The sequence below is a fragment of the Dendrobium catenatum genome, unplaced genomic scaffold (assembly GCF_001605985.2).
Source record: "Dendrobium catenatum unplaced genomic scaffold, ASM160598v2 original_scaffold_117901, whole genome shotgun sequence".
Classification (NCBI taxonomy): Eukaryota; Viridiplantae; Streptophyta; class Magnoliopsida; order Asparagales; family Orchidaceae; genus Dendrobium; species Dendrobium catenatum.
Window position 1 is genome coordinate 2,504 of NW_021436336.1, and position 25,084 is coordinate 27,587.

Consider the following 25,084-nt stretch of genomic DNA (forward strand, 5'->3'; position numbering starts at 1 on the left):
TTTGTATCATTTATTTGTGTCAATAGGAAAGCTACCAACACAACAACAACAGCATCATCATAAAGCCTTTATCCCACTACGTGAGGTTGGCATATCAAAAAAATTATCAGGCATGTAATTTTTTTTAAATGGGGGGAAAATAAGTAAGCATTTCATTCTAAGAGGTAGTTCATATGAATTTGCTGTTAAAAATCTGTATTTCAAGCAGTAAATAATTGTTCATTGCATGTAATGCTCATCCGCATGCTTAATAATCCAACTACTCAGTTGATGATAAAAAAATTAGAAAGGTAAAATAATAAATCTTTATAGAATTTTTTTAGTATTCAGCCTTTATATCACATTTTAAGGATAGTAATTTATCAATTTAAGACGTTAATATTGTCAATTAGTTCCCACTTTCTATCAAAATCTTCCATGTTTTTCTAGGTTGCTTACAATTCACCATAAAAAGAATGCCCAATGTGAAAGCTCTCAAAGCTAGGGGGTCTAGGGGGTGCCATGAACATGAGAAATTATTAAGTGTGGAGTCCGGATGCATCCGGACTCCAATGAAATCAAGTCACGTGGCTTATACATATGTTGTGTATTATACACACCCTATGTACAAGTCGTACACATGGCGTTTACAAGCTACATGGCTTGATTTAAATAGAGTCCGAACGTGGGCTACATCCGAACTCCGCACGTAATAATTTTTACATGCACATAGCATTGTCTTCTAGCCTAGCATAACAGTTGTTTATAATAATTCAAGCTTATGATATTCCAATTCAAATTCAAAGGTTATTCATGACTCAAATCCATGAAATTTCAAGTCATAGCAGGGAAATAGAAACATAAGTTCAAATCAGCCCTCCATAGCATTTTATTAATCTAGTTGCAATCGACTTAAAATAATCATCTTCGAAACAAAGATTTAAGTCAAGGATAAGCAGTTCAGTTCACCAAAACTACATTAGTTTGCAACTGTTTAGCCGTAGGTAGCCAAATCCAATAAGATGACACAATTGCACTATACCTCAATAGCACAAGTTGTAGAGGATCTTGTGAAGAATCTTGACCTGATATACTGAAAAGTTGCTTCACTATATAAGCGCATGTGCTAATGCTGAAAAAGGGGAGGGTAAATGCAAGCATTAGAAAAATATAAAGTAGGAAAATCAACACCAGAAGCCCGTAATCAATGTTAACTTTTAAATTTTAATAGATTTCTTTAAAAATGAAGACAAGAAGAAAACCATAATGCATGACATGCAAATAACAGTAAAGTGCATGAAGTAGCTGATTCCATTTAAGAAGAGGAGAAAACATAATGCCAGTACTAGTAAATTGTTGAAACCAAACTTTCAAATATGAAAATATGACAAAAGGCCAACCGATTTCAAATTTATCTAAACCCAACGTATTTAATATTAGTTTGCAATCAAAGCTAACAAAATTCAAATAGAGTAACATCATATTCCAAAAAATAAGCAAAATCCAGGTAGAAAAAACACCTAATATCAATCAAAATCACAAACTGAAATAAATTGAAAAGAAGAGTTCTTCTTAATGGTTGAAGTTATTGGAATTATTAGCGAAATGTCTACAATTTATGTTACTTAGCGCTATTGATGCATGCAAAAATTTGGGAAAAGCCCGAAACAACAAACTCGCAAAAATTTGGGGGCTCTTCCCAAATTTTTGCTCGCATCAAATTGGTATCAGAGCTTAGGTTTGTGTCTTCTTAAGTCGTGTCTTTTTAAGTCAAGATGGATAAACATCAAGTGGAAAGCGAGCAAGAAAGTAAGCCAAAAGATTTTGAAGAATCTATTCCTAAAAGGCAATGGACCACGCCACAAGAAAGTTCTTCTGACCCGATACAGATCAAACTACTCAGGATTCAAGAACAACTGCAATTATGTGACGAGATTCGAGTCCAAGAAGCGTTCACTTCTAGCATAATTTGAACGATAAATGGAAGTCATCAAACGAAAGTATGATCTTCTAATCCAAGAATCTGAAATGTCGGATCTCCAAAAATTTTGAAGCTTCCTCATCAAGAGATGAGCTTTTTTAAGTGGGGGAGAATTTGATGTAGGCAAGGGGGGGTCAAAACAAGTTGGGTGTTTTTTTGTGAGCTTTAATTTCCTCTACTAAAAATCAGCTCATAAATGCTTTCCCACTACTTAATTCAGCTCATAAATTATCTTTATTTGGTTCATTCCCCTTTACATTTGTCTATTTGGTTTCTTCTTGTGTCTCTTTGGTTTCTTCTTTGAGAATAAAAAGATGGCTTTTGGGATTTCATCTTGGCTGTTTTCCCGAGAGTCCCTTCCCATTCCCCTTGTCTTTTCGGTTTTCCCTTGGGCTGCTTGTTGTTTTCGGTTTCTGCTGGTTGTTGCTGTTCCCGTGGTCACTCCCTCTCGGTTTTACCCCTCCTGGTTGTTTTCCCGTGAAGTACTGTACTGTTTCCTGTGCTGGCTCTTCAGGTTCCTTGCTGGCTGGGCTTCCTGTGGCTGCTGGTTGAGGTTTCTCGTGCTTCTTTCTCCCTATTTTCTGTGCAGTTTTGTGGAATGAATTTGGCTGATTTTTGGGATGCCTTTTCAGGTGCTGTTTAGAATGTCCCTTGGCCTTTCATTTCCTGATTTATGTGCAATTTTTTAGGGCTGTTTTAGTGTGTTTTCTGTGCAGTTTTGGGGGGCTGTTGTGGTGTCTTTTGGCCTTCTATTTCCTCTTATTTATTAGGTTTTAAATAAGATTTTAGGGGCTGTTTGGCTGCCCTCTTTCTCCTATAAATATAAGGTGTTTTGTATGAATTAAAAGATGATATAATGTAATTTTTGGATGCCAAAACCTGCGGGTTTGTTGTTTGGAAAAGCTTGCGAGCTTTGTCCAACTTCTCTTCTTCTTCCTTCTAGGAAAGCTTGAGAGCTTCTCCTTTCTTTCGTCTTGGCTTCTAATCTATTTCTTCTCTCCGCAGGTGGCCACCCCACCTATATCCTTCTTCTAAAAACAACGAATGGCAAGCAATTTTAGATGTCTTTAATTTGTGTTTGTGTCAAAGTTTGTAAGTGTCATGAGTTGTAAGAGTCTTTTATTATAAAAAGTTGTGTTGTTTCTCATTTTATCTATTTTGTGTTCTTTGGTGTATTTTAGGGTTGGAAAAAATGCAATTTTTGGATAGCAAAACCTGAGGATTTTTGGAAAAGCTTGAGAGCTTGTTCCATTTCTTTCTCTCCTTCTTAAAAAAGCTTGCGAGCTTCTCCGCTCTTCGTCTCGGCTTCTAATCTATTTCTTCTATCCGCAAGTGACCACCCCATCAGTACCTTTCTTCTCAAGCAAGGAAATGCAAGTTTAGGTGTCTTTATTGTGTCGTTTGTAAGTGTCTAAGTTTGTAAGTCTTTTATATTATTAAAGTAAAGTTTTTTTTTGGTTCAATTGTCGTATTTTGTGTCATTTTTGAGAAATTTGTGTATACCAAATTTTTGCCTGCATCAGCTATGGACTACATGATTACGATCAGAAACTAGTGGAAGTTTACGTAGATATAAGTTATTCTAACAGAGGTCGAACCACCACCGAACCACCACCTAAACTGAAGTAAGAAACAAATAGAAGAGAAGAATACCTGCCAAAACATACTAAAAGAATTACCCAAAAACATGTACTTAACCAACTTGATTCCTTGTAGGCAACCCAAACCTGTAACATTTAAAGAAAGCTGACTCAAATAGAAGAAACTGAATAATATACTTATATAAGATTCTGCGTATATTTTATGACAATGTTGGAAATAGCAGAATCACAAAAATGAAAATCTGTTGCATAAACTCTCATGCTGGTAAATTTGCATTGGCCATAGTTAAGCAAATAATTATCATTCTAACACATCTAATGTTATCTCTATTATTAGCCTTATCTGGTAACTAGGGATCAGCCTAATTAATCACCTTCCTTAATCACTAACTAGGACATATATCTTCAAAAAGGTTGTTCATAATGTTAATTAGTTTATTCCTCCTTCGTAGCCCTTCACAATAATTCAATCACCAGAACAGACAGCAGTTTCTGATCTTTATTATCTAAGGATTAATAGCGTTCATTCTAAAATATTTTGTATAGTAAAATTAAATAATAATAATAGCTGTCAACCACATTAACCTCTGTTAAAATTGCTTGAAATTAAACAAGTTCTAATGGAAATTAAGAAACAGATTGAAGCTAGCCTTCTTTGGGAAACGAAGCGTCCTTTTTGGTTGGCGAGCATCATACCAATCAGAAAAAGAGAATGATGAAATTCATTTGTGTCCACTTTAGGGATCTAAATAGAGTCTATCCCAAAGATGAATTCTCATTGCCTATACTAGAATTTATGATGGCATATAGCTTCTTCGCATGTGATTTTTTGTGTCATAGATGGTTCATATGGTTACAACTAAATTAAGATTGCCCCTAAAGATGAAAACTTTATTGTGTTCAAAACCCTCTCCGAATGTTTCGTTTTAAGGTCATGCCTTTTGGTCTTAAAAACGCTGATGCAACTTATCAGTGGGCTAGGACCCAAATATTTGACAAATTTATTCATAATTAAGTAGAATGTTATGTCGATCATTTGTTTTTCAAGAGGAAAAAAAAAAGGAATACCATTTTTATGATTGGAGAACTAGTTTTTAATGATTGCATCACTATGATATGAAAATAAACCCTCTAAAGTATGCCTTTAGAGTGACTTCAGTTATGTTTCTAGGTTTCATAGTGAAGGCCATTGAATCGAAATTGATCTCACCAAGATTAAAATTGTCTCAAAAATAAAACCTCATAAAAGTTTTACATAATTATGTTCCGAGGTTGGTCAGCATATCTAAGACAATTCATTTTGAATTTGTTAAACAGGTGTCACCCATTTGTAACTATATCGAACGAGGATGACCAATTCTATTAAGAATATAAGTATCAAAATACTTTAGATAGCATAAAGCAGTATTTAACCTAACCTCCAACTATGACTATCCCAATTCAAGAAAGCCACTAATTCTCTATGCAGTGGTTTTGGATGAATCTCTTAGAGCCTTATTAGCTCAAACAAATAAGGAAGAAAATGACAATGGGTTATATTATCTATGGTGAAGTTTAATTCTTATTGATGTGCATTATCCGCCGCTTGAGATACACTATTTGGCCTTCATTTTTGCTGCACATAAGGAACTACATGCTTTCTCAAAAAAACTGGAAGGTTGGATATTCTCTTCGGCGACCAAGAACAGAAAGAAAAACTTCCTAAGGCAAGTCAAGGATTCTAAACCACAGATGAATTCGCTATGCATTGGGGAAGAGAAGACCCCTGCATTTGACCTCTGGTACAAGGGACCAAGGTCATGCTATCAGCTAAGAAAGGCTACCTCTTATAGAGAAAAGAACTTCAAGCAAAAGACTTAATAACATGGCAATACATTTCTCAAAAACTTCTAACCCGAGCACACGCAATGGAGCTGTAGACAGTCAAGTGAAATCCAATCAATTTGAGTTGTGGTAAAGGTCGTAATGCCAGAGGGATCATTACCGCAGGGCATAGAGGGGGAGGAAAGAGAAATAGGCAAGAAAAAAGAGTCTGGCAAAATGGCATTCAATGAAAGGAGCTAGTTTCTTTCAACAGGCTGAATGTACAAACAAGTACTATAGTAAATAATTTGTAATATCATATGCTCATCCAACTGTCCCAATTTTTGGCATGATAACCTATCATTTTGCTCCAATTTAATATAATCATACCCTTGCATGCTATAAAAGATCATGCAAGTGACTTCTTATAAGTACAATTGATCCTTATTGAGTCCTCTTTAAATGAAAGATGTTCTTCCCGATGAATAGACCATGATTTTAGAAACGATGATCTTCCCCATGAATAAACCATGATTTTACAATATAAAAAAAACTCCACTTGGATGTTATATTTTGATGGTGTTGCATCTTCTCAAAGAAGTAAAAGTTGGAAAGTTCTCCTTAGCTTTTTGATCGAAAGAGAAGAAATCTCCTACAACTCGGAGGTTAGAGGAGAATAAGAGGAAACCTATAGCTTTTGAGCTATGGTCAAAAATTTTTTAGGGCTTTTGGAGCCCATAGAAATGAGGGAAGATTTGTAGCTTTGAGGCTACAAATCAATAGAATTTCTTTGGACCTTTAGATATCCGAAGAAAAGGACTCATTCACATAACTTGGGTTAGGAGAATAAAGAAGAAATAAGATTAATATTCCTATGTTTGGTATAGGAATATGAGTTGATTTTGACCTAACAAGAGAATTTGTTTGATGTGAACTCTCCCATAACTTTAAGGTTAAGGGAAGACAAATTTTCTTTTAGTTTTGGAGCTAAGGGAAATGGGATCAAACCTATAGCTTTAAGGCTAGATTGATGAAGTTCTCTTTAGCATTTGATTCAAAAGATAAATGAACCAACACTTAGTCTTTAGACAAAAGTTAGGAGGAATTCCCATAGTTTGAGAAGCTAAGGGAAGTAGAATAAAACTCATAACTTTGAGGCTGAGTTAGAGAATTTTCTAGGACTTTTGGTGTCATAGAAAGGATAAATGACCTATAGTTTTAGAACTACAAGTCAAGAAGCATTCATTGGATTTTGCATTCAATAATGCACAATCATCTACCTATTATGTATTAAATAAATGTAGAAGGGTGAAAAGTAAATGTAGATTACAAATCATAAGAAAATTTCCTTGAATGTTTCGATGTTCAAAGAAAGATGTTCCCTCACCTAACTTGGGTCAAGTAAATGAAAGATCTCCTACAACTTTTGAGTTGTAAGAGCATGCAACTTGGAGATATGCAAACTAAGAATGAATCATTGAATTTTCTCTTCAATGAGAATTGATTATCCACCTAGCTTGGTTAGGTAAATATGAGAAACAACATGAAATTTAGATGTTGCACATTGGAGAAGAGTCTTTGAACTTTTGATTGTTCAAAGAGGGAAATTCTTCCATCCAACTTGGGTTGGAGGGATGAGAAGAAGAGAAAAAGCAACTTACTAGTTGCAAATTCATGAATATCCTTAGAACAATTGATGTTCAAAGAAAACCATTCATTTGTCATATCCGGTGCTATGCAAATGGAGGAGGATTTGTTGGGTTTCTTACAATCCTGACTTATAGGAAATAAGGAATAAGATGCAACTTGGAGGTTGTAACTTAGAGGAAGTTCTTTGAAAATTTTATGTTCAAAGAAAGGATGATTATCTACCCAATTTGTGTTGGGCAAATACAAGAAGGTGACATGTAGATTTAGATTACAAGTCATCATGAATTTCTTTAAACCTTTAGGTATTCAAAGAGGGGGGTTCATTCTTCCAACTTGGGTTGGAGGGATGAAAGGAAGAAAATACAACTTAGGAGTTGCAAAGTGGAGGAATTTCTTTGAGCATTTGGTATTCAAAGAAAAATGTGCACTTGTTTAAGTTGGGCTAAATGAGGAAAACTAGGATTTAGATCTTATGTCTAGAAGATTACTCATTGGTTTTGTGTTTCAACAAACAAAGGGGTGGAATGAACCTAGGACTTTGGTCCTAAGGATATAGGATTCATGCAATGAAGTGTTTGGGAGTTGGGATACTCCAAACCATCATGCATGAGAATGATGAATGAATGTTTGTTGATTTTGTGCTTCAACAAACAAATTGAATGAACCTGATTTGACCCTAGGGCTTGTTTGTGTTCTTTTGGGTCCTTTAGAGGTTATTTGGAAAACCTCCATGTGAGTTTGGAGAGCAACAAGCAAGGATACCATTTGTGGTTTTGTGCTCCAACAAACAAGGAGGGAGAATATGGAATTTGGCTCCAAGCTCAAATGATTCATGCAATGATGTGCTTGGAGTTTTCAGAAAATCTAAATAATCGTGCATGAGAGAGGTGATTGTTTGTTGATTTTATGCTTCAACAAACAATGAGTGAAATGATTGATCATGCAATGAAATATTTGAAATGATTGATCATTCAATGAAATATTTGGAGCATTGAGATGCTCCAAATTTTTCATGTATGAAAGGGAGGAGAAAAGATTGCTTATTGATTTTGTATCAACAATCACAATGACATGAACCTAGGATTTTGATCTTAAGTTAAAATAATTTATGCAATGAAATTTTTGAAGCCTTGAGATGCTCCAAACTGCCATGCATGAGGAAGAGGAGGATCTACTAGAGAGATCCTAATGCATTAAAAATGATTCCTAAATTAATTTTAGCATTATGAGGAGATTTGGAAAGCAGAGATTTATTCCTATAACTTCTAGGAGGTTTTAATATCAAATTTGGTATGCTCTAAAAAGAACCTAGGAGTGTATGCATGAAATGATTTGTCATTTAGGATAAACATTGAATGCCTGCATCATTTGTCATTGCAATCAAACCTTTCAATCTTCGAATCATACTAATCATGCTTAGGTAATTTCAAAGTATGGTAGAGTATGATCCATAGACTTTGAATGTCATGGAATACACCAACTTTGCTTCACAAACATTTTGGCAATTAAATGAGCATGCTTATAGGTTCCCAAATTTAGGTAAATAATGAGCTAGCAAAAGACCCATAATGTGCATTCATCTGGGATTTGAGCAATGCAAACTAATTTGATTAAGTGTGCAAACATTTGGATTGGAGATTTTCACTTGTTTTGATTCTCTAAATTCGGAAAAGCTTCAAAGATAGTTTCAATCAAACTATCTGTTATGGGATTTGAAACATGAACATGAATGTTAATGAGAGACCCCACTGTTTCATAAAATAATTGAAGCACACACTTGAATATCTAGTAAATTTGAAGTGCATCACAAGTGTCATGGCAATGCAAGCCTCCTACATGTATGTGTTAATTTTTTCATAACGCATAAATCTAGAAGTGAAATAAAGCATGCCACATTTAGAGAGGAACAACACCCCGACATTGGATTCGCCGTCAAATGAAATCATCTAACCTAGGTTGGTCATGGGTTACGGTGTTGGAAGGAAACATGATTATATTACATGCATTTGGGGGTTGTCAGGCACAAACTCGGCCATCCTAAGCGCGTCGATGTCCTCGGACTCTCACATGATAGAAAATTAGTGCAAATCGCTGCATTTTCGCCATTTTGTGAATTGAACAACAAGCCTAAGGTTACGTTTGGGGGAAGCAAAAAATCAAAATTTCTAAGGGACCTATGGCATGGGAAGCATCATGCACACAACTAAAAGTCTTGGAGACCTTGATTTTGCTAAGGTTTTTTTTTTTTTTTTTTTTTTTGCGTTTTACCTCGTTAGGTTGTCACGGTGCTAATCATAGTCCACTCACCTTGCAAGGGAAAGAAAATGGTGGAAGGAGGAAGAAGAAACTGCTGTCCAAGCCCCTCCATGGGGCAAATTTGCTGTCCAAAATACTCCAAACTGGTGTCTCTACAGTTTGGACTGCTCCCGAGTGCTGATCTTTCAATCAAGTGGTTGTCGGAGATGATTTGTAGGGAGGATGAAGCTTCTACAATGAGTAAAAAGTGGCAGCAAACAAAGAGAGGATTCCTTTTTAGTTAATAGGAGAGGAAGGCGGTGTCACCTGGATGCAAAAGGCTCCTCTCTGCTCGATTATTTCAGACGCACGAACGAACCAACCCTCCCGCTCGGCTAATCCCTTCCTCATGGCCCGAATAAGCAAAACTGCCAAGCGCAGGCACAGATCGCCTCCCTGGCCGCACTACTCTCTACTCCAGACATGCGCGAACAAGATGAAATGCACACACGAGACTTCAGCCATTGGATTTGGCTTGGTTCGGTGTATGCACTTCTTCTCTTCTTTGGCCAGAAACACACGAAAGAAGTCACACAAGAACTGAGAAGCTCATCCTTTTCTTCCTCTCGTTCTGCTAGGTTGGACGCACTAAGGAAGTCGCTCAACATGGCCCCTCTCCCTCACGGCAAATTATTACATCCGGTCACCGGACGTGGAGATAGGTCCGGATATTAATAAAATATTATTTTAAATTAGCGCGTCAAAAGCGCAGGTAAAGCGCAGTCAAAGCACAAGTAAAGTGCACCTAAAGCGCAGTCAAAGCGTAGGTGACGTGGCAAGTTTTAATTGGATGTCCGGACATATTTTTAGGTCCGGCGACCGGACCTAATAATTTGCCCTCGCTCATGCCTCTCTCTCTGGGACGATACTGACCCGAAGGAAGAAGAATCAAAGAAGCCTGCTCGCACTCTCTCTATGCAATAAACGAGATCTTCCCTTTGATTAGATTTTCTACCGCAAGATAACCTGCTCCAGCAACTGAAATCAAATGATTTGACGGAAAAGCAGCGGCAATATTTAAAAATCGGGATAAATCACAACCCTTGGATGCAAGACCTGAAAGGTCAATTGGGTTGATATTGGACAAGTTAGGCTGAAATTGGGTCCAAATTGGACTCAACCCGAACCAATTTGGGTCGATTTGGGTGCGATAGAGCAAATTTCGCGAAATTAGGCTCAAATCGGCGCTGATTTGCGTCAAATATGGTTCGACGATGCTCAATAGGGTTTGATTTGGACCGATTTGAGTTGATTCGATCAATTTGATTTAATTTGATTAAATTAGGATCCAAATTGAGTAAACTAATGCTCGACGGCAATCGATTGAGTTGATCGAGCGCGATTGAGGCCAATTGGGTTCAAATCAGCTCAATCCAAGTTGAATCAGGCTCGAAAATAATGTGAACAAAAGGAACCCCAATATGTGTGGTGAATGAATAGAAGTACGCCACACATATTGGCGTTGACCAATAATGGCCAAACAAGATTCTTCCAAATCAAATAGGGTATGATTTGGAAGGAGGGAGAGATCAATGAATGCCTAAATTTGGATTAGGCGAGATCTACAAAGCTATGGGGATTTCTTTCTATCACCTTAAGGGAAGAGTTTTAGGTTACTCTTGGAAAAGAAATTTAGAAGCATTTTGACAACTTCTTAAGAAACTTCTAAAGATATTTGATGTCTTTAGAGAACTTGATATGAATAGAAATATTTTAACAACTTCTAAAGAGAAATTTCTAGGAATATTAGATATCTCTAAAAAAATTAGATTTGATAAGAAGTATTTCGATAACTCTATAAGGGACTTAGGGATATTTTAGTATCACCAATTTGCGTCGAATTTGATTCGACGAGGCTCAATTAGGTTTGATTTGGACCGATTTGGTTAATTCAATTTATTTGAATTTAATTTGATTAAATTGAGGATCAATTTGAGTAAACTGAAGCTCGAATTTAGCTCAAATCGGCTCGATTCGGGCTGAACCGGGCTTGAAAATAATGTCAACATTCACCTCTCAAATGAACAAATTAGAAAGAAGAAAAGCACCATTTTCAAATCCATCGACTTTTAAAAGAAAGAACTGGCATTGAATAAAGCTCCCTAGAACAAGCTATGGCTAACCACCGATTTGCATAAACTAGTCAAACCATGGTCACCAGGTTGTGCAGATAAATAATCTTGGAACAATACATTGAAAGAATGACATTAAACAATTGAAAAGTAAGATGAAAAATAAAATGCATAAAACTTGATTGAAAATGACAACAAATGCTAAAAACGCATTAACATACCTGAAACACAAAAGGGATTCCAACTTTCCTGCCATTTTATCAAAAATTCTAGAAATGTCACAACTAACAACCGGAGGTTATTTGTATTCCTCGGAAACCACCGCCCACATCCCCATTCAATATTTCTTGACCTACTATTGGCCAAACTACTTGGGCACTGGGTGCAATATGAGTAGGATCACTTAGCCATGCTTCATAATTGGAAAAACGGGCACCATGGAAGTACATGCCACTCAGCCAAAGAAAGATAATAGAGAGTTGGCCGAAATGAGCACTAAATACTTTCGAGAGAACTCCTCCAGATCACTAGTATGATTATCAAAACCGTGAGCATCAACATGTAGGTTCCAGATCCAAGTGGTAGTATCATGACCCTTAGCTATTGTTCTTGAGAAATGGACGAGTCTGACCCATTCCTCAAAAGACGTTTTTATAGGATTCCTGTCTACAACAATTTTCACTTCGGGTTCCGGCGAACGAATAATCAAAAAATGGTATTTTTGCATAAAACTTTGCATAAAAGAAATCATAATAAGGGCTTGAAATTGGTAGAAATGATCAAGCAGTACTTCCCCACAATTTCGATCTAGAGTATGCTATTATTCGTTGATTAAATAAATGAATATCAAGAACGAATTAATTCTTTCCTTTTTTCAAAAAGAAGAACAGGAACAAGACAAATAGAATGTAATACAATAATAGAATAAATAAAGAATAAAATGGGAATAATAAGGAAAATATTTCTTTCTTCATACATATGCACATGGTTCAAAATTGCACAATAAGAGGCGCGCCTCAGCGAAATTTTAAACTTTTAAACCTCAAAGCCTACGCAATGAGAGTTGGCATTGAGGCATACGCCTCAAGTTCATTGAGGCGCGCCTCGCCTCATGTTTTAGAGGCGTCCTCCTAATAAAATTTTTAAAAAAAACCCAACCTAATATATATCTATTCGGTTTGGTTTCCCACCCCCGTACATCTTCGGTCATTCCGAACCGAAACTATGTTTCTTCAATCGATCGGTCTGCTCCGTACCGCTTGGTATCGCTCTGTATCACTAGGTACATGCTCGGTACTGCTCGGTACAACAATGCTCGGTACCACTAGGTACATGTTCGATACCACTCGATACATGCTCGGTACCACTAGGTACATGTTCGATACCACTCGGTACATGCTCGGTACCGCTAGGTACAGGTCGAACCCCACCAAGGGGCAGCACTCCCTTAGACCCCTGGTTGTCCGGCATATTGTCGTATTCATCATCTTTAGTAATAGTTGTTAGTGTTAGTCTACTTCTTCATGAGTGCATGCTTTGTATAAATTTTCTTAATGTAGAATAAGTGAAACATTATGTTTAGGAGTTTGATATACTGTGATTTGGGAAAGATATAATTTGAGTTGAACTATATTTCATATTGCCTTATTATTGGGATATTTTGATTTCACTTTATATCTTGTGCATTTTTATGTTTTATATTTTTTACTCATTAGTACATAAAAAATTTATCATTTTATGTTTACGCAATCTTTTGATTTTGAAGCTTACGCCTCAAAACGCCTTGAGGCTTACGCCTCGCCTCACGAACGAAAAACGCCTCAATACCCGATTACGCAATTTTAAACATTGCATATGCATATGGGAATTCTTATCATTATTCATTAACTAATGCCCAATTCTTTCTATTTATGAATATAACGAGTATTTTATTGAAGGATTAAGTTATTGCTGAACAAAGAGAATTTTTGATTCTTTTCATTAGAATATCATTCTAAGGGATAAGATCAATTCAGAAGTGCTTTTTCTTATTCTAGCAGACAGAATTTTATTGATCAAATTGAGGGCTCTCCAATCTCCAATTTATCTTTACATTGATTGTATTTACCTAAGGTCCAAGCCAAGGAGACTTAGGATACCACAGTGTTCTGTAACATATTAACCAAGAAATACTTTTACCTACAAGATCTTATGCACCTAAAAACTACAACTCTGCCAAAGCGGACAATGAGGTGCAGGGAGTATAGCCCGTTTAATGCAAGCAAATGATGGTTCCAATATAGCATGGCCCCAATTTACAAAACAAAATACCCAGATACTACTGACCTACAGCTGCTATGTAGGATACCCTATCTCCATAAAAATGCAAACTATGTTTTTATGTTTTCTTGTTACTTGAAAAGAGCGGAATTTAACAGATAATTAAAAGCAACAATGTTTAGAAGTCGTCCAAAGAGATTTAGCTGATCAATAGTCAACATAAAATATTGTGCTTAATTGCAATAATGGCATATGAGGACACATAAACCCAAGAAAGATATCTTGGATGAGACAGTTGATGATGGTCACCATGACAATAAAACGTTATTAAAATGAATGTTTTAGCCCTTGAGTAAGAAATAAAAGTGACCGTTTTCCAAACGAGTCAGCCTCTTCTATGGCTTAAATAACATGAAACTTGTGAATGTCTCTTTTTTTTTTTTAATGTACTAAAGCATATAAAAATGCTATGTGGCAAGTAATATATTCAAGCGTAAAGGGAAGAATTTGAGGAAGACGAGGAAAAAAATTGAGTTTTCAGACTTACAGCAATAGCAACAACATTAACATAGAAGTCCACTAAAGTCGCAGACAGCCACCTACAAGGATTTGCAGAGCATTACTGAAAAATAAATAAATATTCATAGAAGTAATTAATGAGATATAATCAACAGCTTAATTGAACCAACAAATGCATGAAGAACGAAACTATAAATCAAGCGCTTATATCAACTTGTGAAAGCATTTATAATGAAAAATCCTTTATGGTGGCACAGAAATAGGCATGTAGCTGTTTCAGACTCTGGCTTCAAGTTTATTAACCGTCATGGCATCATTAACTATTAAAAATTTTCAGATTTGATTTTTTAATTTAAAAAAACAGTCGGGCATCATATGAATTTTCAAAGTCTAGCTTCACCTATCTAGCCACAAATTTGCTAGTCATTGGCTTGTCCCAACTATTTGAGATCAGGATTATATATCCTTCAACATACAATCACATCATCATTGCCCTTTTCGCTACTATTTTTTGGTCGGTTATATGAATGCTCAATCTTCATTCATTCATATTAAGTGCTACGTAAAGTTTCTTTTGTGCAAATGTATTTACCATGTTATTTTAGTCTACCCTCTTCTTTTCTCATGTTTTTTACTTGTTCGCATACAAAGAATAATTTAGCAAACTGGATGACTAAAGCTACCTGAAAAAATATAGACGAGTACCCCAGGTGAATATTTGTCCTTCTCTCAGGCACTGTACTAAGCATTCTGTCACTATATGTTCCTTTTCAGCTAACCTCATGTGAGCCCTCTTCACATCTTAATTAAGATTTTCCATCAAAAAAACACAAAGAAGAATCATCCGTTATCCTTTAATTGTCCAAAACACCTCAACCATATCTTTCCAGCATACAAATTGTGCTCTTTCTTGACAGCCAAGTGAATTGTTACTCATTCGGTCCCCAAAAAACACACCCATAAACCAACATGAATCATAAACAAAGCCTGGATCTCAAAGAGGCCATATTTCCACAAATTTTGAAGCACCATAAATGTAGTTAAATAAAAATCACTGCAGTTTTTGTTAAAAGGGGAGATAAAGAGAGACATGAAAGAATTAATAGATCTCACAGCCACACTTGCTCTTCCTTTTCTCTCCATCTCTTTCTTACTGCTCGACTACTATGTGTATTAACCAAATATTTGTGTTATTAAAAGGGTGCTTCAAAACACATTTTAGCGGTGAAGTGAACCAATGTTCTGGCTTTGTGCCTCTCTTGCAAGGGAAGTGCAAGCTCCCAACAATGCCTGTGCATCACAAAACTTTGCCACATCGAATTGCAGAGTTATGTGTCTGCTCAATCTCATAACAAAATCTTGGTCTAAATTTTATGATTTGGTTTAGCATTTGCTGCAATAACTAGTACAAACATTTGCAACTTCTTACTCAGGCTTCTCAAGAACGCTTCTTGATGCATCATATTCACACTTTCTCGCTTCACTCTACCTCCACCTCTTGATCGTTATTTGGTCGCTCAATCTCACAAGTATTCTTACTTTTTAAGCATTCTTTCATCATTTTATCATTTGAGTTTTTTTTAGATAGTTGAAAATTATTGTTATTAAATATATCATTATATTTGATAAAAAATTTATTATCTTATGTTGTTTAAGATTAGTTATTTAAATGACTAATGTATACACTTAATACATGCATATGGGATGAACAAGCCACAAATGCTCTATTTCATAAGTGTCGCATCACTCTGCAAATTGAATAAAAAAAAATATTGTGCATTGAACTGCATTTAATGCTTTGAAAGCACTGCTAAATATTCATTCTTCTCCACCATCTGATGCATACTACGAGCCTTTGTGGTTGCCTAATAGACACTAAAATTAAACTTCAACCAGTGTTCGTTGTGTGCCAAGATGTTATGTGTGGTTTGTCATCTCCTAAGATGCCATTCCTCACTCCAAATCATCAACACATGCATACAAGAGGCCATTGGACTTCTTATATACCTTTCCACCCACTTTAACATAATAAAAATTAATATAATTAAGTTTAGAGGTGGTTTGGAGGGAGGCATGTAGCTTGACAAATTTTCCTTAAGATAGACGAACCCCAGTGCAATGTGTTTTGCTGTTTTCTATCCTCCGACTACAACATTCCCCACAATCAATTTTGATATAACCATGCACACCAATAATTGAGTTACTTCAAGCCAGCTCCAACTCTCATTAGTCATGAAAAGAGGAACTAGTGAAATAAGACAAGTAAAGTAGAGAAAAAATCATATTAAATCTCAAAACAATCCTATGACTAGTCATATGTGGCCAATTCATTCTTAGCATACTATATTTCTCTAATTTAATTCCTTGACTATATAAAATCGATTCTAAAAGTTCTCTCATGTAGAAATTGTGATAGGAAATTAATCCCATGTTAGTCCATTGACTATAAAAAACTGATCCTAATTTAGTCCATAAGGGATCATTTTAGATCAATTTTGTATGAACGAGAAACTACATTAGAGAAATGTGATACTACGGGACTAAATTAGCCATGTACAAATAGTCGGGAGACCACATAGGAATTTAAACCATAAAAAAACCTGATGCGTCTTGGAAGTAAGAACAGCAAAATAGAGGTTGAAAAAAAATACAAGAATACAAATATGGGGCCTGATTTTTATTACTTCTTCAACAATAATGAAAGTTACAATTGATCTACTATTTGAGAGGTAGATCGGCTCTCCCATAAACTCTAGCCCCCACTAGGAAACTCAAACCAAACCCTAGTAAATAAACTCAGCACATATATGATGATAATCCTGGACAAAACTCCCCTTTAAATACTCCTCACACATAATAAACACAATTGAAACCTTTCTAAATAGCATAAACACAATTAGGAAACATTCCTAAATAATTAAAACATTCCTAAATAGCATAAATACAATTACGAAACATTCCTAAAAGCTCCCCCTTGATTCCTCCTCCTTACAAAATGAATAATAACTCCCCTAGGCCCCACAAGAGGGGTTGAAATTTCCCCCTCTACTACCTCTAGTTCCACCAAGCCAAAGGGTTAGTTCGGCTAGGGACCGGCCGATCACTAGGCTGGCCAGGTGGCCCCCTTGTTGTATCAATACTCTACCCCAAAGACACACCTTGTCCTCAAGGTGGAAGGATGGGAAGTGTCTCCTGATCATCTCGCATGGCTCCCATGTGGCTTCATACTCTGGCAAATCCTTCGACTTGATTAGTACCTTATGTGCTCTCGTTTCCCCTTAGCGCACCCCTTCTACTCCTAGAAGTTCCAAAATGATCTCCATGTCTTCTGTCAAAATCAAGAGTAGTGAAGACGGTGTATGATCTCCTATCCTATTTAAGCTGTGAGACCTAAAATATTGGGTGCAATGCTGATGAAGATGGTAATCCCAATTGATAGGCCATTGCTACAATGCGCTCCAAAACCTCATAAGGCCCAAAGTATTGTGGGGAAAATTTTTCATTCCTCCTCCTGGCTAGTGTCTTCTATTGGTAGGGTATCAGCTTCAACTAAACCATGTCTCGTGGCTCAAAGTTACTTCTCTCCTGTACTCATCAACCATTATCTTCAAGATCTGCTGAGCTCTCAACAGATATCCCTTAAGCTCTGCTAATATCTTATCCCTCTCCTCTAAGTACTGATCTACATTGGATGTTGGTGTAGTTATATGCCCATTATATATCAAATGAGATAGATCTCTCCCATAAAGAATCCTAAAAGGGGTGATCTGTGCTACTGAATGGTACGAAGTGTTGTATCAATACTCAACCCAAGCAATCCACTTTGCCCAACTCTTCGGCATATCTGAATCAAAGCATCACAAATAGGTCTCCATGATTCTATTAGCAACCTCTGTCTGGCCATCTATATGAGGATGGTGTGTCGTGCTCATCTTCAGGACTGCCCCAAATAAACGAAACGGCTCCTTCCAAAAATAATTTAGGAATACATTGTCTCTATCTGCCACAATAGATTATGGAAATCAATGTAAGCACACCATCTCCTGTATGAAAGCAATAGCCAAAGAGAACACGGTGTAAGGGTGCTTCAGAGGGATAAATATGAATACTTGCTCAGACGATCTACTGCTACTACCAGTATCACAAAAAATCCCTCCAAACATAGTAATCCCTCGATGAAGTCCATCGTCACCTCCTCCCACACTCTCTCCGATAGAGCTAGAGTATGTAGTAATCCTCTAGTGTCATGGCCGAGTACTTGTGCCGCTAGCACGCATCACATCTCATCACCCAGTCCTCTACATCTTGTTGCATCCCTACCCATTATCACTTTGCAGACAACCGGCAGTAGGTTTTTTATCGCAGCAGGTTGGAATGTGCCCTAATGTCCTTGGTAAGATGAATCATCCTAATATAGCAAACGGGCCCTCTCAGTGTGTAACCAAGATAATTGACTGGGTCCAACAACTACTCAGCTCTAATCTTACTTAGACCTTCATCCTGTTCGCTCTCGTGTCTCAGGGCTTCCGAATCTAGGACCATAAGTATGATAGAGCTGTCAAATATGGCTCATCTGCCTTTCTCAATTGTGCATCTGTGGCCTTGTTCTCCAGTTCTAGGCGATATTGGATCTCAAAATCATATCCAAGTATCTTGGATAATCACCTCTAATGCTCCTCAATAATCATCCTTTGCTCCAGTAGAAACTTCATACTCCTCTTATCTTTCCTAACAATAAAGTGTCGCCCCAACGAAAAAGATTGCCACTTTTGGATGGCTAAGACAATCGACATCAACCCCCGCTCGTATATAGACTTGAGCCTCACCCTAGTCATGAGTATCTGGCTGAAATAAGTAATGGGTCGATGATCCTACACGAGTGTTGCGCCTAGTCCATATCTTGATGCATGTCTCCACCACAAATGGTCCACTAAAGTCAAGAAGTGCTAATACTGGCATGGTAGTCATGGCTTTCTTTAGTTGCTCAAAATCCTATATGGTTTCTTCCCCCCAATTGATTGTCCTTCTTCGGCTGATCCATCAATATTCATATTATTGTGTCATACCCTTACACAAACTTCTAGTACTACCCAGTGAGACCCAAGAACCCTCTCAACTCCTTCAAGTTCTTAGGTAAAGGCCAATCCAACATATTCTCAATTCTTGAACTAGTCTGCTTCTACCCATGCTCTACTCACCACATGTCCTAGGTACTCCACCTGTGGTTGTGCAAATAAACATTTCTTCAAGTTGGCATATAGTTTATGCTCTCTCAAAGCCTCCAATATCATCCTTAGGAGAACCACAAGCTCTGCCTCCGTAAGACAATAGGTCAGGATGTCATTAAAAATATCAGGACAAATTTTCTGAGGTAGGATTGAAAAACCCAATTCATGAGGGACTAAAATGTGACAGTAGCATTGGTAAGGCCAAAAAGCATCATCAAAAACTCGTAATGATCCTAATGCGTTCGAAAAGCTGTCACATGCACATCTCTCGACTTCATTCTGATCTGATGATACCCCGATTTCAAGTCAATCTTCAAGAAGATCACCGCCCCAAATAGCTCATCGAAGAGTTCATTGATCACGGGGATAGGAAACTTGTCCAATACAATTTTCTTATTTAGGGTCTTATAATCCACACAAAACCTCCATTTGTTGTCCTTCTTTCTCACCAGTAAAATTGGGTTGGAAAAGAGGCTCACACTGGACTTGATAATCCATGCATTAAGCATCTCTTTGATGATTCTCTCTATCTCATTCTTCTAAATTTGCAAACACTGGTACGATCTGACATTGATAGGAGAAGCCCTTCAAGGTAATGGCGTGCTCGCACTACTTAGGTGGCAGTAATACACTAGACTACTAAAAAAGCTCAGGCAGCCGCTGCAGAAGTTGATGTACACACTTAGGGATATCAACCGGATCGGAATCTCGGACCTCCTCCAGGCTCTACATCTCCACTAAGTATCCCAATCCTACTCCCTATATCGCCTTAACCATCTGAATAAGCTGGCATCTCCTTGCAACACCACCCTCTTCCCCTCCACCTGAATCTCCATAGTCAAATATTTATAATCCACCTTCATCTCCCTAATCATCTATAACCACTTCATCCCTATGATCACATGAGTGCTCCCCAAATCTAATGAAAGAAAATCCTTTACAATCTGTATGGCATAGTGTCAATACCAACCTCCTGGAAATCCCTCTGCTCCTCTCTACCTTCCCTATCCCTATCATGACTCCAAAGCTCCATGTATCCACCAACTTCAATCTCAATTGACCCATAACCCGATTTGAGATGAAGTTGTGAGTAGCCCCTCTATCCACCAAGACCACTACTAGCTGCTCCATGATCTGTTCCCTCACCTTTATGGTATGATTTGAAGTAAATCCTTCGACTGAGTTAAGAGAGACTTCTGTCACATCAAGGTGTAGGTGCTATCCTCCCGCTTTTGTTTCCTCCTCTAACTCGTCTGTCGATCTCCTCCTCCTCACAAACCATTAAGGCCTAAACTGAGTGCTCCTTGCCCCGATGGCCTAGTGCATACTTCTCATCACATCGAAAGCACAAACCCTTTGCTCTCTTATCCTACATCTCTGCCTCTATAAGGCGCTTGAAGTTGGCCCAAAGGCGAACTCCCCCACTCTTCTTCCTCGGTTCCTCTAGCTACAAACCGTCTAGGTCCTTGGTGCCAAGGAAGTCGAGGCACTACTATAGAAGCCTCCCATGACTCTGCTCTTACTAGTCCTCTCCATTTGTCTCATATTCTCCTCTATCTAGGTTAGCTCCATCGTCTCCCTCAACCCGTTCGGCCTCAATAATTGGAGGTTTGCAGGTATGTCAGGCTTTAGGCCCTCCATGAAATTTACCTCCAACACCGCCTCTAAAATTCCATTTAACCGCCCCGACAGCAACTCAAATCTCAGCCTATACTCCATGGCGGTCCCTTCCTGAGTCAAGACAAAGAATTGCTCATGTAGGTTATCTTTCTAAATGGCTCGGAAGCACTCCAACAAGCAATCATTAAACTCCTCCCAAGAGTGGATCACATATCTAGCCTCCCTCCATTGGAACCAAGCTAGGGCTTTCCCCTCCAGACATAGCCCTACGGTTATAAGCTTCTCCTCCTCAGTCAATCCATTCACCACAAAAGACCTCTCCACTTGGTACACCCACCCATGGGCATCCTACTCTTTAATTATCAACATCTTCAATGTCCTCCCCCTAGCATCTCCACTCCAACTTCCTCTCACTCCAACGATTCTCCCCAAGCATTAAGGGTGGGAATCCCACCTTTCTTCCATCCTCCTTGCATGACCAGATCCACATGGCTTGGCTCGACCCCCTCAATCTCCGATCGCCCATCCCTTTGCCTAAAATACCTCCCATAGTGATCGATCACCCCACCACCTCCACCACAAAATTCCCTATTTGTTGTCCCCCCATCTAGAAACCCTGATTCGCCCCTTACCGAAGCCCTAGGAGGTGGCTCTTGATAAAAAAAACTCTCCTCATTGAATTCCTCCCATCCGATCTCCCTTCCCTTAGATTCGGCCAAGGGAATCCCAGTCATATCTTGGTTATGGTTATTAATCGGAACCGCCATTGGAGTTTTGAATTGCATCTTTATAAGCTTACTCATCATCTCCTCCAACTCTCCAAATCAGCTCTCCATCTGATTCTCCATGGATGAAAACCTTCCATCGATGGTTAAGAACTTCTCATACATCTCGTATTTGATTTGCTCCACTTTGCCAATGCATCAACCTTCTTTGTTGTCATCTCTCAAAAATCTCCCTCATATACCAATTTGATGTGTCTTAAAAGTAAAAATAACAAAATAAATAGAAGGAAAATACAATAATATAAATTTGGGGCAAATTTTTTTATTACTTCTTCAACAATAATGAAAGATATAATTGATTTACTATTCGAGAGGAAAATCAACCCTCCCAAAAATCCTAGCTTCTGCTAGGAAACTCACATCAAATCCTAGAAAACAAATTTAGCACATATATGATGATAACCCTAAACAAAACTCCCTTTTAAATAGCCCTCACACATAATAAATACAATTGGAATCTTCCTAAACAGCATAAACATAATTAGAAAAACTTCCTAATAAAATAAAACCTTCTTAAATAGCATAAACACAAACAAAAAACTTACCTAAATAATTAAAACATTCATAAACACAATTAAGAAACCTTCCTACATAATTAAAACATTCCTAAACAGTTCCCCTTGATTCCTCCTCCTGACATAATGAATAATAGCTCTCCTGGACCCCACAAAGGGGGCTGAGATCCCCCCCTTTGTTGCCCCTGGTTCTGCCCAGCCAAAGGCTGGGTCAGTCGACTGGGCTAGCCTAGGCTGGTCTAGGCTGACCAGGTGGCCCACCCTTGGTCTATCAAAATCACACTTAAAAGCTCACATTTTTTTATTCCAATAAATCTCGTTTAATGAAATAGAGGAGACAATATATGGTTGCCTGCAAGCTTAAGTTACCTATTGAGCCAACCACCGCATGCAAAGCCTCTTACACCATAAAATGTTTGGGTTGAAGTTACATGCATTATCACATGGATGTTGGCCACTAAAAAAAATTAAATTTGTAAATATTGCATGGATTAATATGGAATAAAATTCATCAAACGGATAATAAATTAAATATTAATTATTTAACAAGTAAATCTTCACAGCCAAAATCATTCAGCTAAGTTAGCAAATAAAAAATTTTGAATTAATTATGACAAAGTTTGCAACTAATTCAATGTAAAATTTGATAACTCGATTTCAAGAAAATTAAAGTACAATCAACTAATTAAAATGTAAATATCATTCCTTTTTTGTCGACCAAATTCTATGGCATTTGGAGATGAACTTTTTAGGTTTGTACAATCACTAGGGTTCTGGATTTTTGTACAAACATGAACCATATAACCGTACTTTTGAACTGCCTATTCATTCATTCTATGTCAGGAACATTCATGATTTGAAGCAAGCTTTAGATTCCATTCATGGGAAAATTATAGACATTGCACCTCTATCTCAATTTCATGAGTGTTTTATGGTATCTATTCCAAGATCCCATAGCAGCAAGCTATACTGCAACTCTTCAGTGGAATATCCAAGTTACAACACAATATCAAACCTTTTAAAATAATGGTTTTAATCTAACCAATAGTAAAAATTCATCCTTTTTTTCCGTTCAAGCACAACACAATAATATTTAAGATATGGCAACGAGAAAACTTTATTTTTTGCTCCTTCCAACCATTATTAGAGTTTAGTTTTAACCACATAAAACTTCCTATCACAGTGTTCCTAATTGGGAGGAAAGGTATCCATTGTAGATGATTACTTTTGTGAGCTTTGAACCCATCCTCTCGGATGAATTATGAAAAGCATTTTTCATAATTCTTTTGCCAAAGCATTCACAATTTTTTTTCTGAATATAAGTAAATAATAAGTAGCATTCCTGCTTTGAAAGCATCAATAAATCATGAAAAACTCCTATGCGCCTTATTTCACAAAATATCGAATGATTTATTTTTGTTACAATAGCTTATTGCCACAACATATTACAATTATTAACACATATTTTTAATCTAAGCGTGATAATAAAATTTTGAGGAATCGATCTAAGAAAAGTAATATCAAATATATTGAACTTAACTTCCAAACAAAATCAGTACATCAGTAGATATCATGAGATACCAGTATTAAATATAATTTCATTGCCTCTTGTGGCTTAGCTTTAAAATTGTGAATAGCCTAACAAGCATCATTATAAAGCTCTTAATATTGCCAGAAAAGTAATAATGCCTTCTCATTAGTATTAAAATTGTTTGCATATTCACTCAGCAAATCCCATAGCATGAGCTATGACATCGCTGCATTGAAACACCATATAATTTGTGCATATTATAATTGAGATATGCTACCACCGCCATATAATCAAGAATCATCAGGTGTCTTTCAAGTTTTGAACAAGATAAACATCAAAATAATTAAGTTTTTCATGTAATTTCTCTACATATGAGATTAAGAATTGTAATGTTGTTTTTATTTTTAATGATTTTAACATCAAGAAAGACATTAGCTTCTGTTAAATTCATTCAAGCTGAAGTTGTTTGATAATAGAGTTTTTATTTCAAAAACTAAATCCAAGTCAAGAATGTGATCTATACCTGGAGAAATTATTATACATTAATGAATAATCAATAGACGTTTCAAATAAGCCAAAGCCACAAAATAGAAGTCAGGTCATCATATTGTTTTGCACATCCCTTTTAGGCTTTGGGAAAATCTCTTGATTGATTTTATCTTATCATTACCTCATATATCGATTTTCCCCTCATGGTTCTTCTTCCTTTAGCTGGTTCCTTCCCCCCTTTAATTGCCTGTTCCGGTCCCTTAGTGGCTACTTCTCCCGTTTTCTAGCTGTCCGTCTAAGTTCCCCTGGTTGTTTGTCCCGGTTCCCTGTGCTACCCCTTCGGTTCCTCCCTGATTGCTTGTCCCGTAGTTGTTTTTTCTTGGTTTTTGTGTGGTTGTTTAGGAGCTATTTTGGAATGAATGCAGGCCCCCTTTGTGGTTGTTTGGGTGTTGTTCTGGACTGAACTTTTGGCCTTCTATTTCCATGATTTAATGGGTTTAATTAGTGGTTATGGTGGTTGTTTGGCTGCCCCTTTTCTTCTATAAATTGGAGATGTTTTTGTAATAAAAAAAGAGGTTATGTGAGGTATTTTTGGAGATGAAAACCTGAGGTATTCTTATAAAATCTTGAGAGCTTGTTCCACTTCTTCTCTCTTCTTCTAGAAAAGCTTGCGAGCTGTCCTCCCTTCATCTCGTCTTCTAACCTCTTTCTTCTCTCCGCAGGCTCAACGTCATCTGTACCTTTCTTCTTGATTAAG

General features: G+C 37.1%; 1 protein-coding gene across 1 annotated transcript in view; it reads right to left on the minus strand.

The window, feature by feature from the left end:
- Window positions 1–1,021: 1,021 nt before the first annotated feature.
- The window catches only part of LOC110094806, a gene marked incomplete at its 3' end in the record, with an annotated part of 30,490 nt that continues 6,427 nt past the window's right edge, over window positions 1,022–25,084 (minus strand). Inside the window, exons 2-4 of the mRNA XM_020820167.1 lie at window positions 14,188–14,239; window positions 3,614–3,687; window positions 1,022–1,111 (exon numbers count right to left, since the gene is read on the minus strand). Coding sequence (XP_020675826.1) covers window positions 1,022–1,111; window positions 3,614–3,687; window positions 14,188–14,239 — 216 coding nt within the window. The remainder of the gene's footprint in view (window positions 1,112–3,613; window positions 3,688–14,187; window positions 14,240–25,084) is intronic.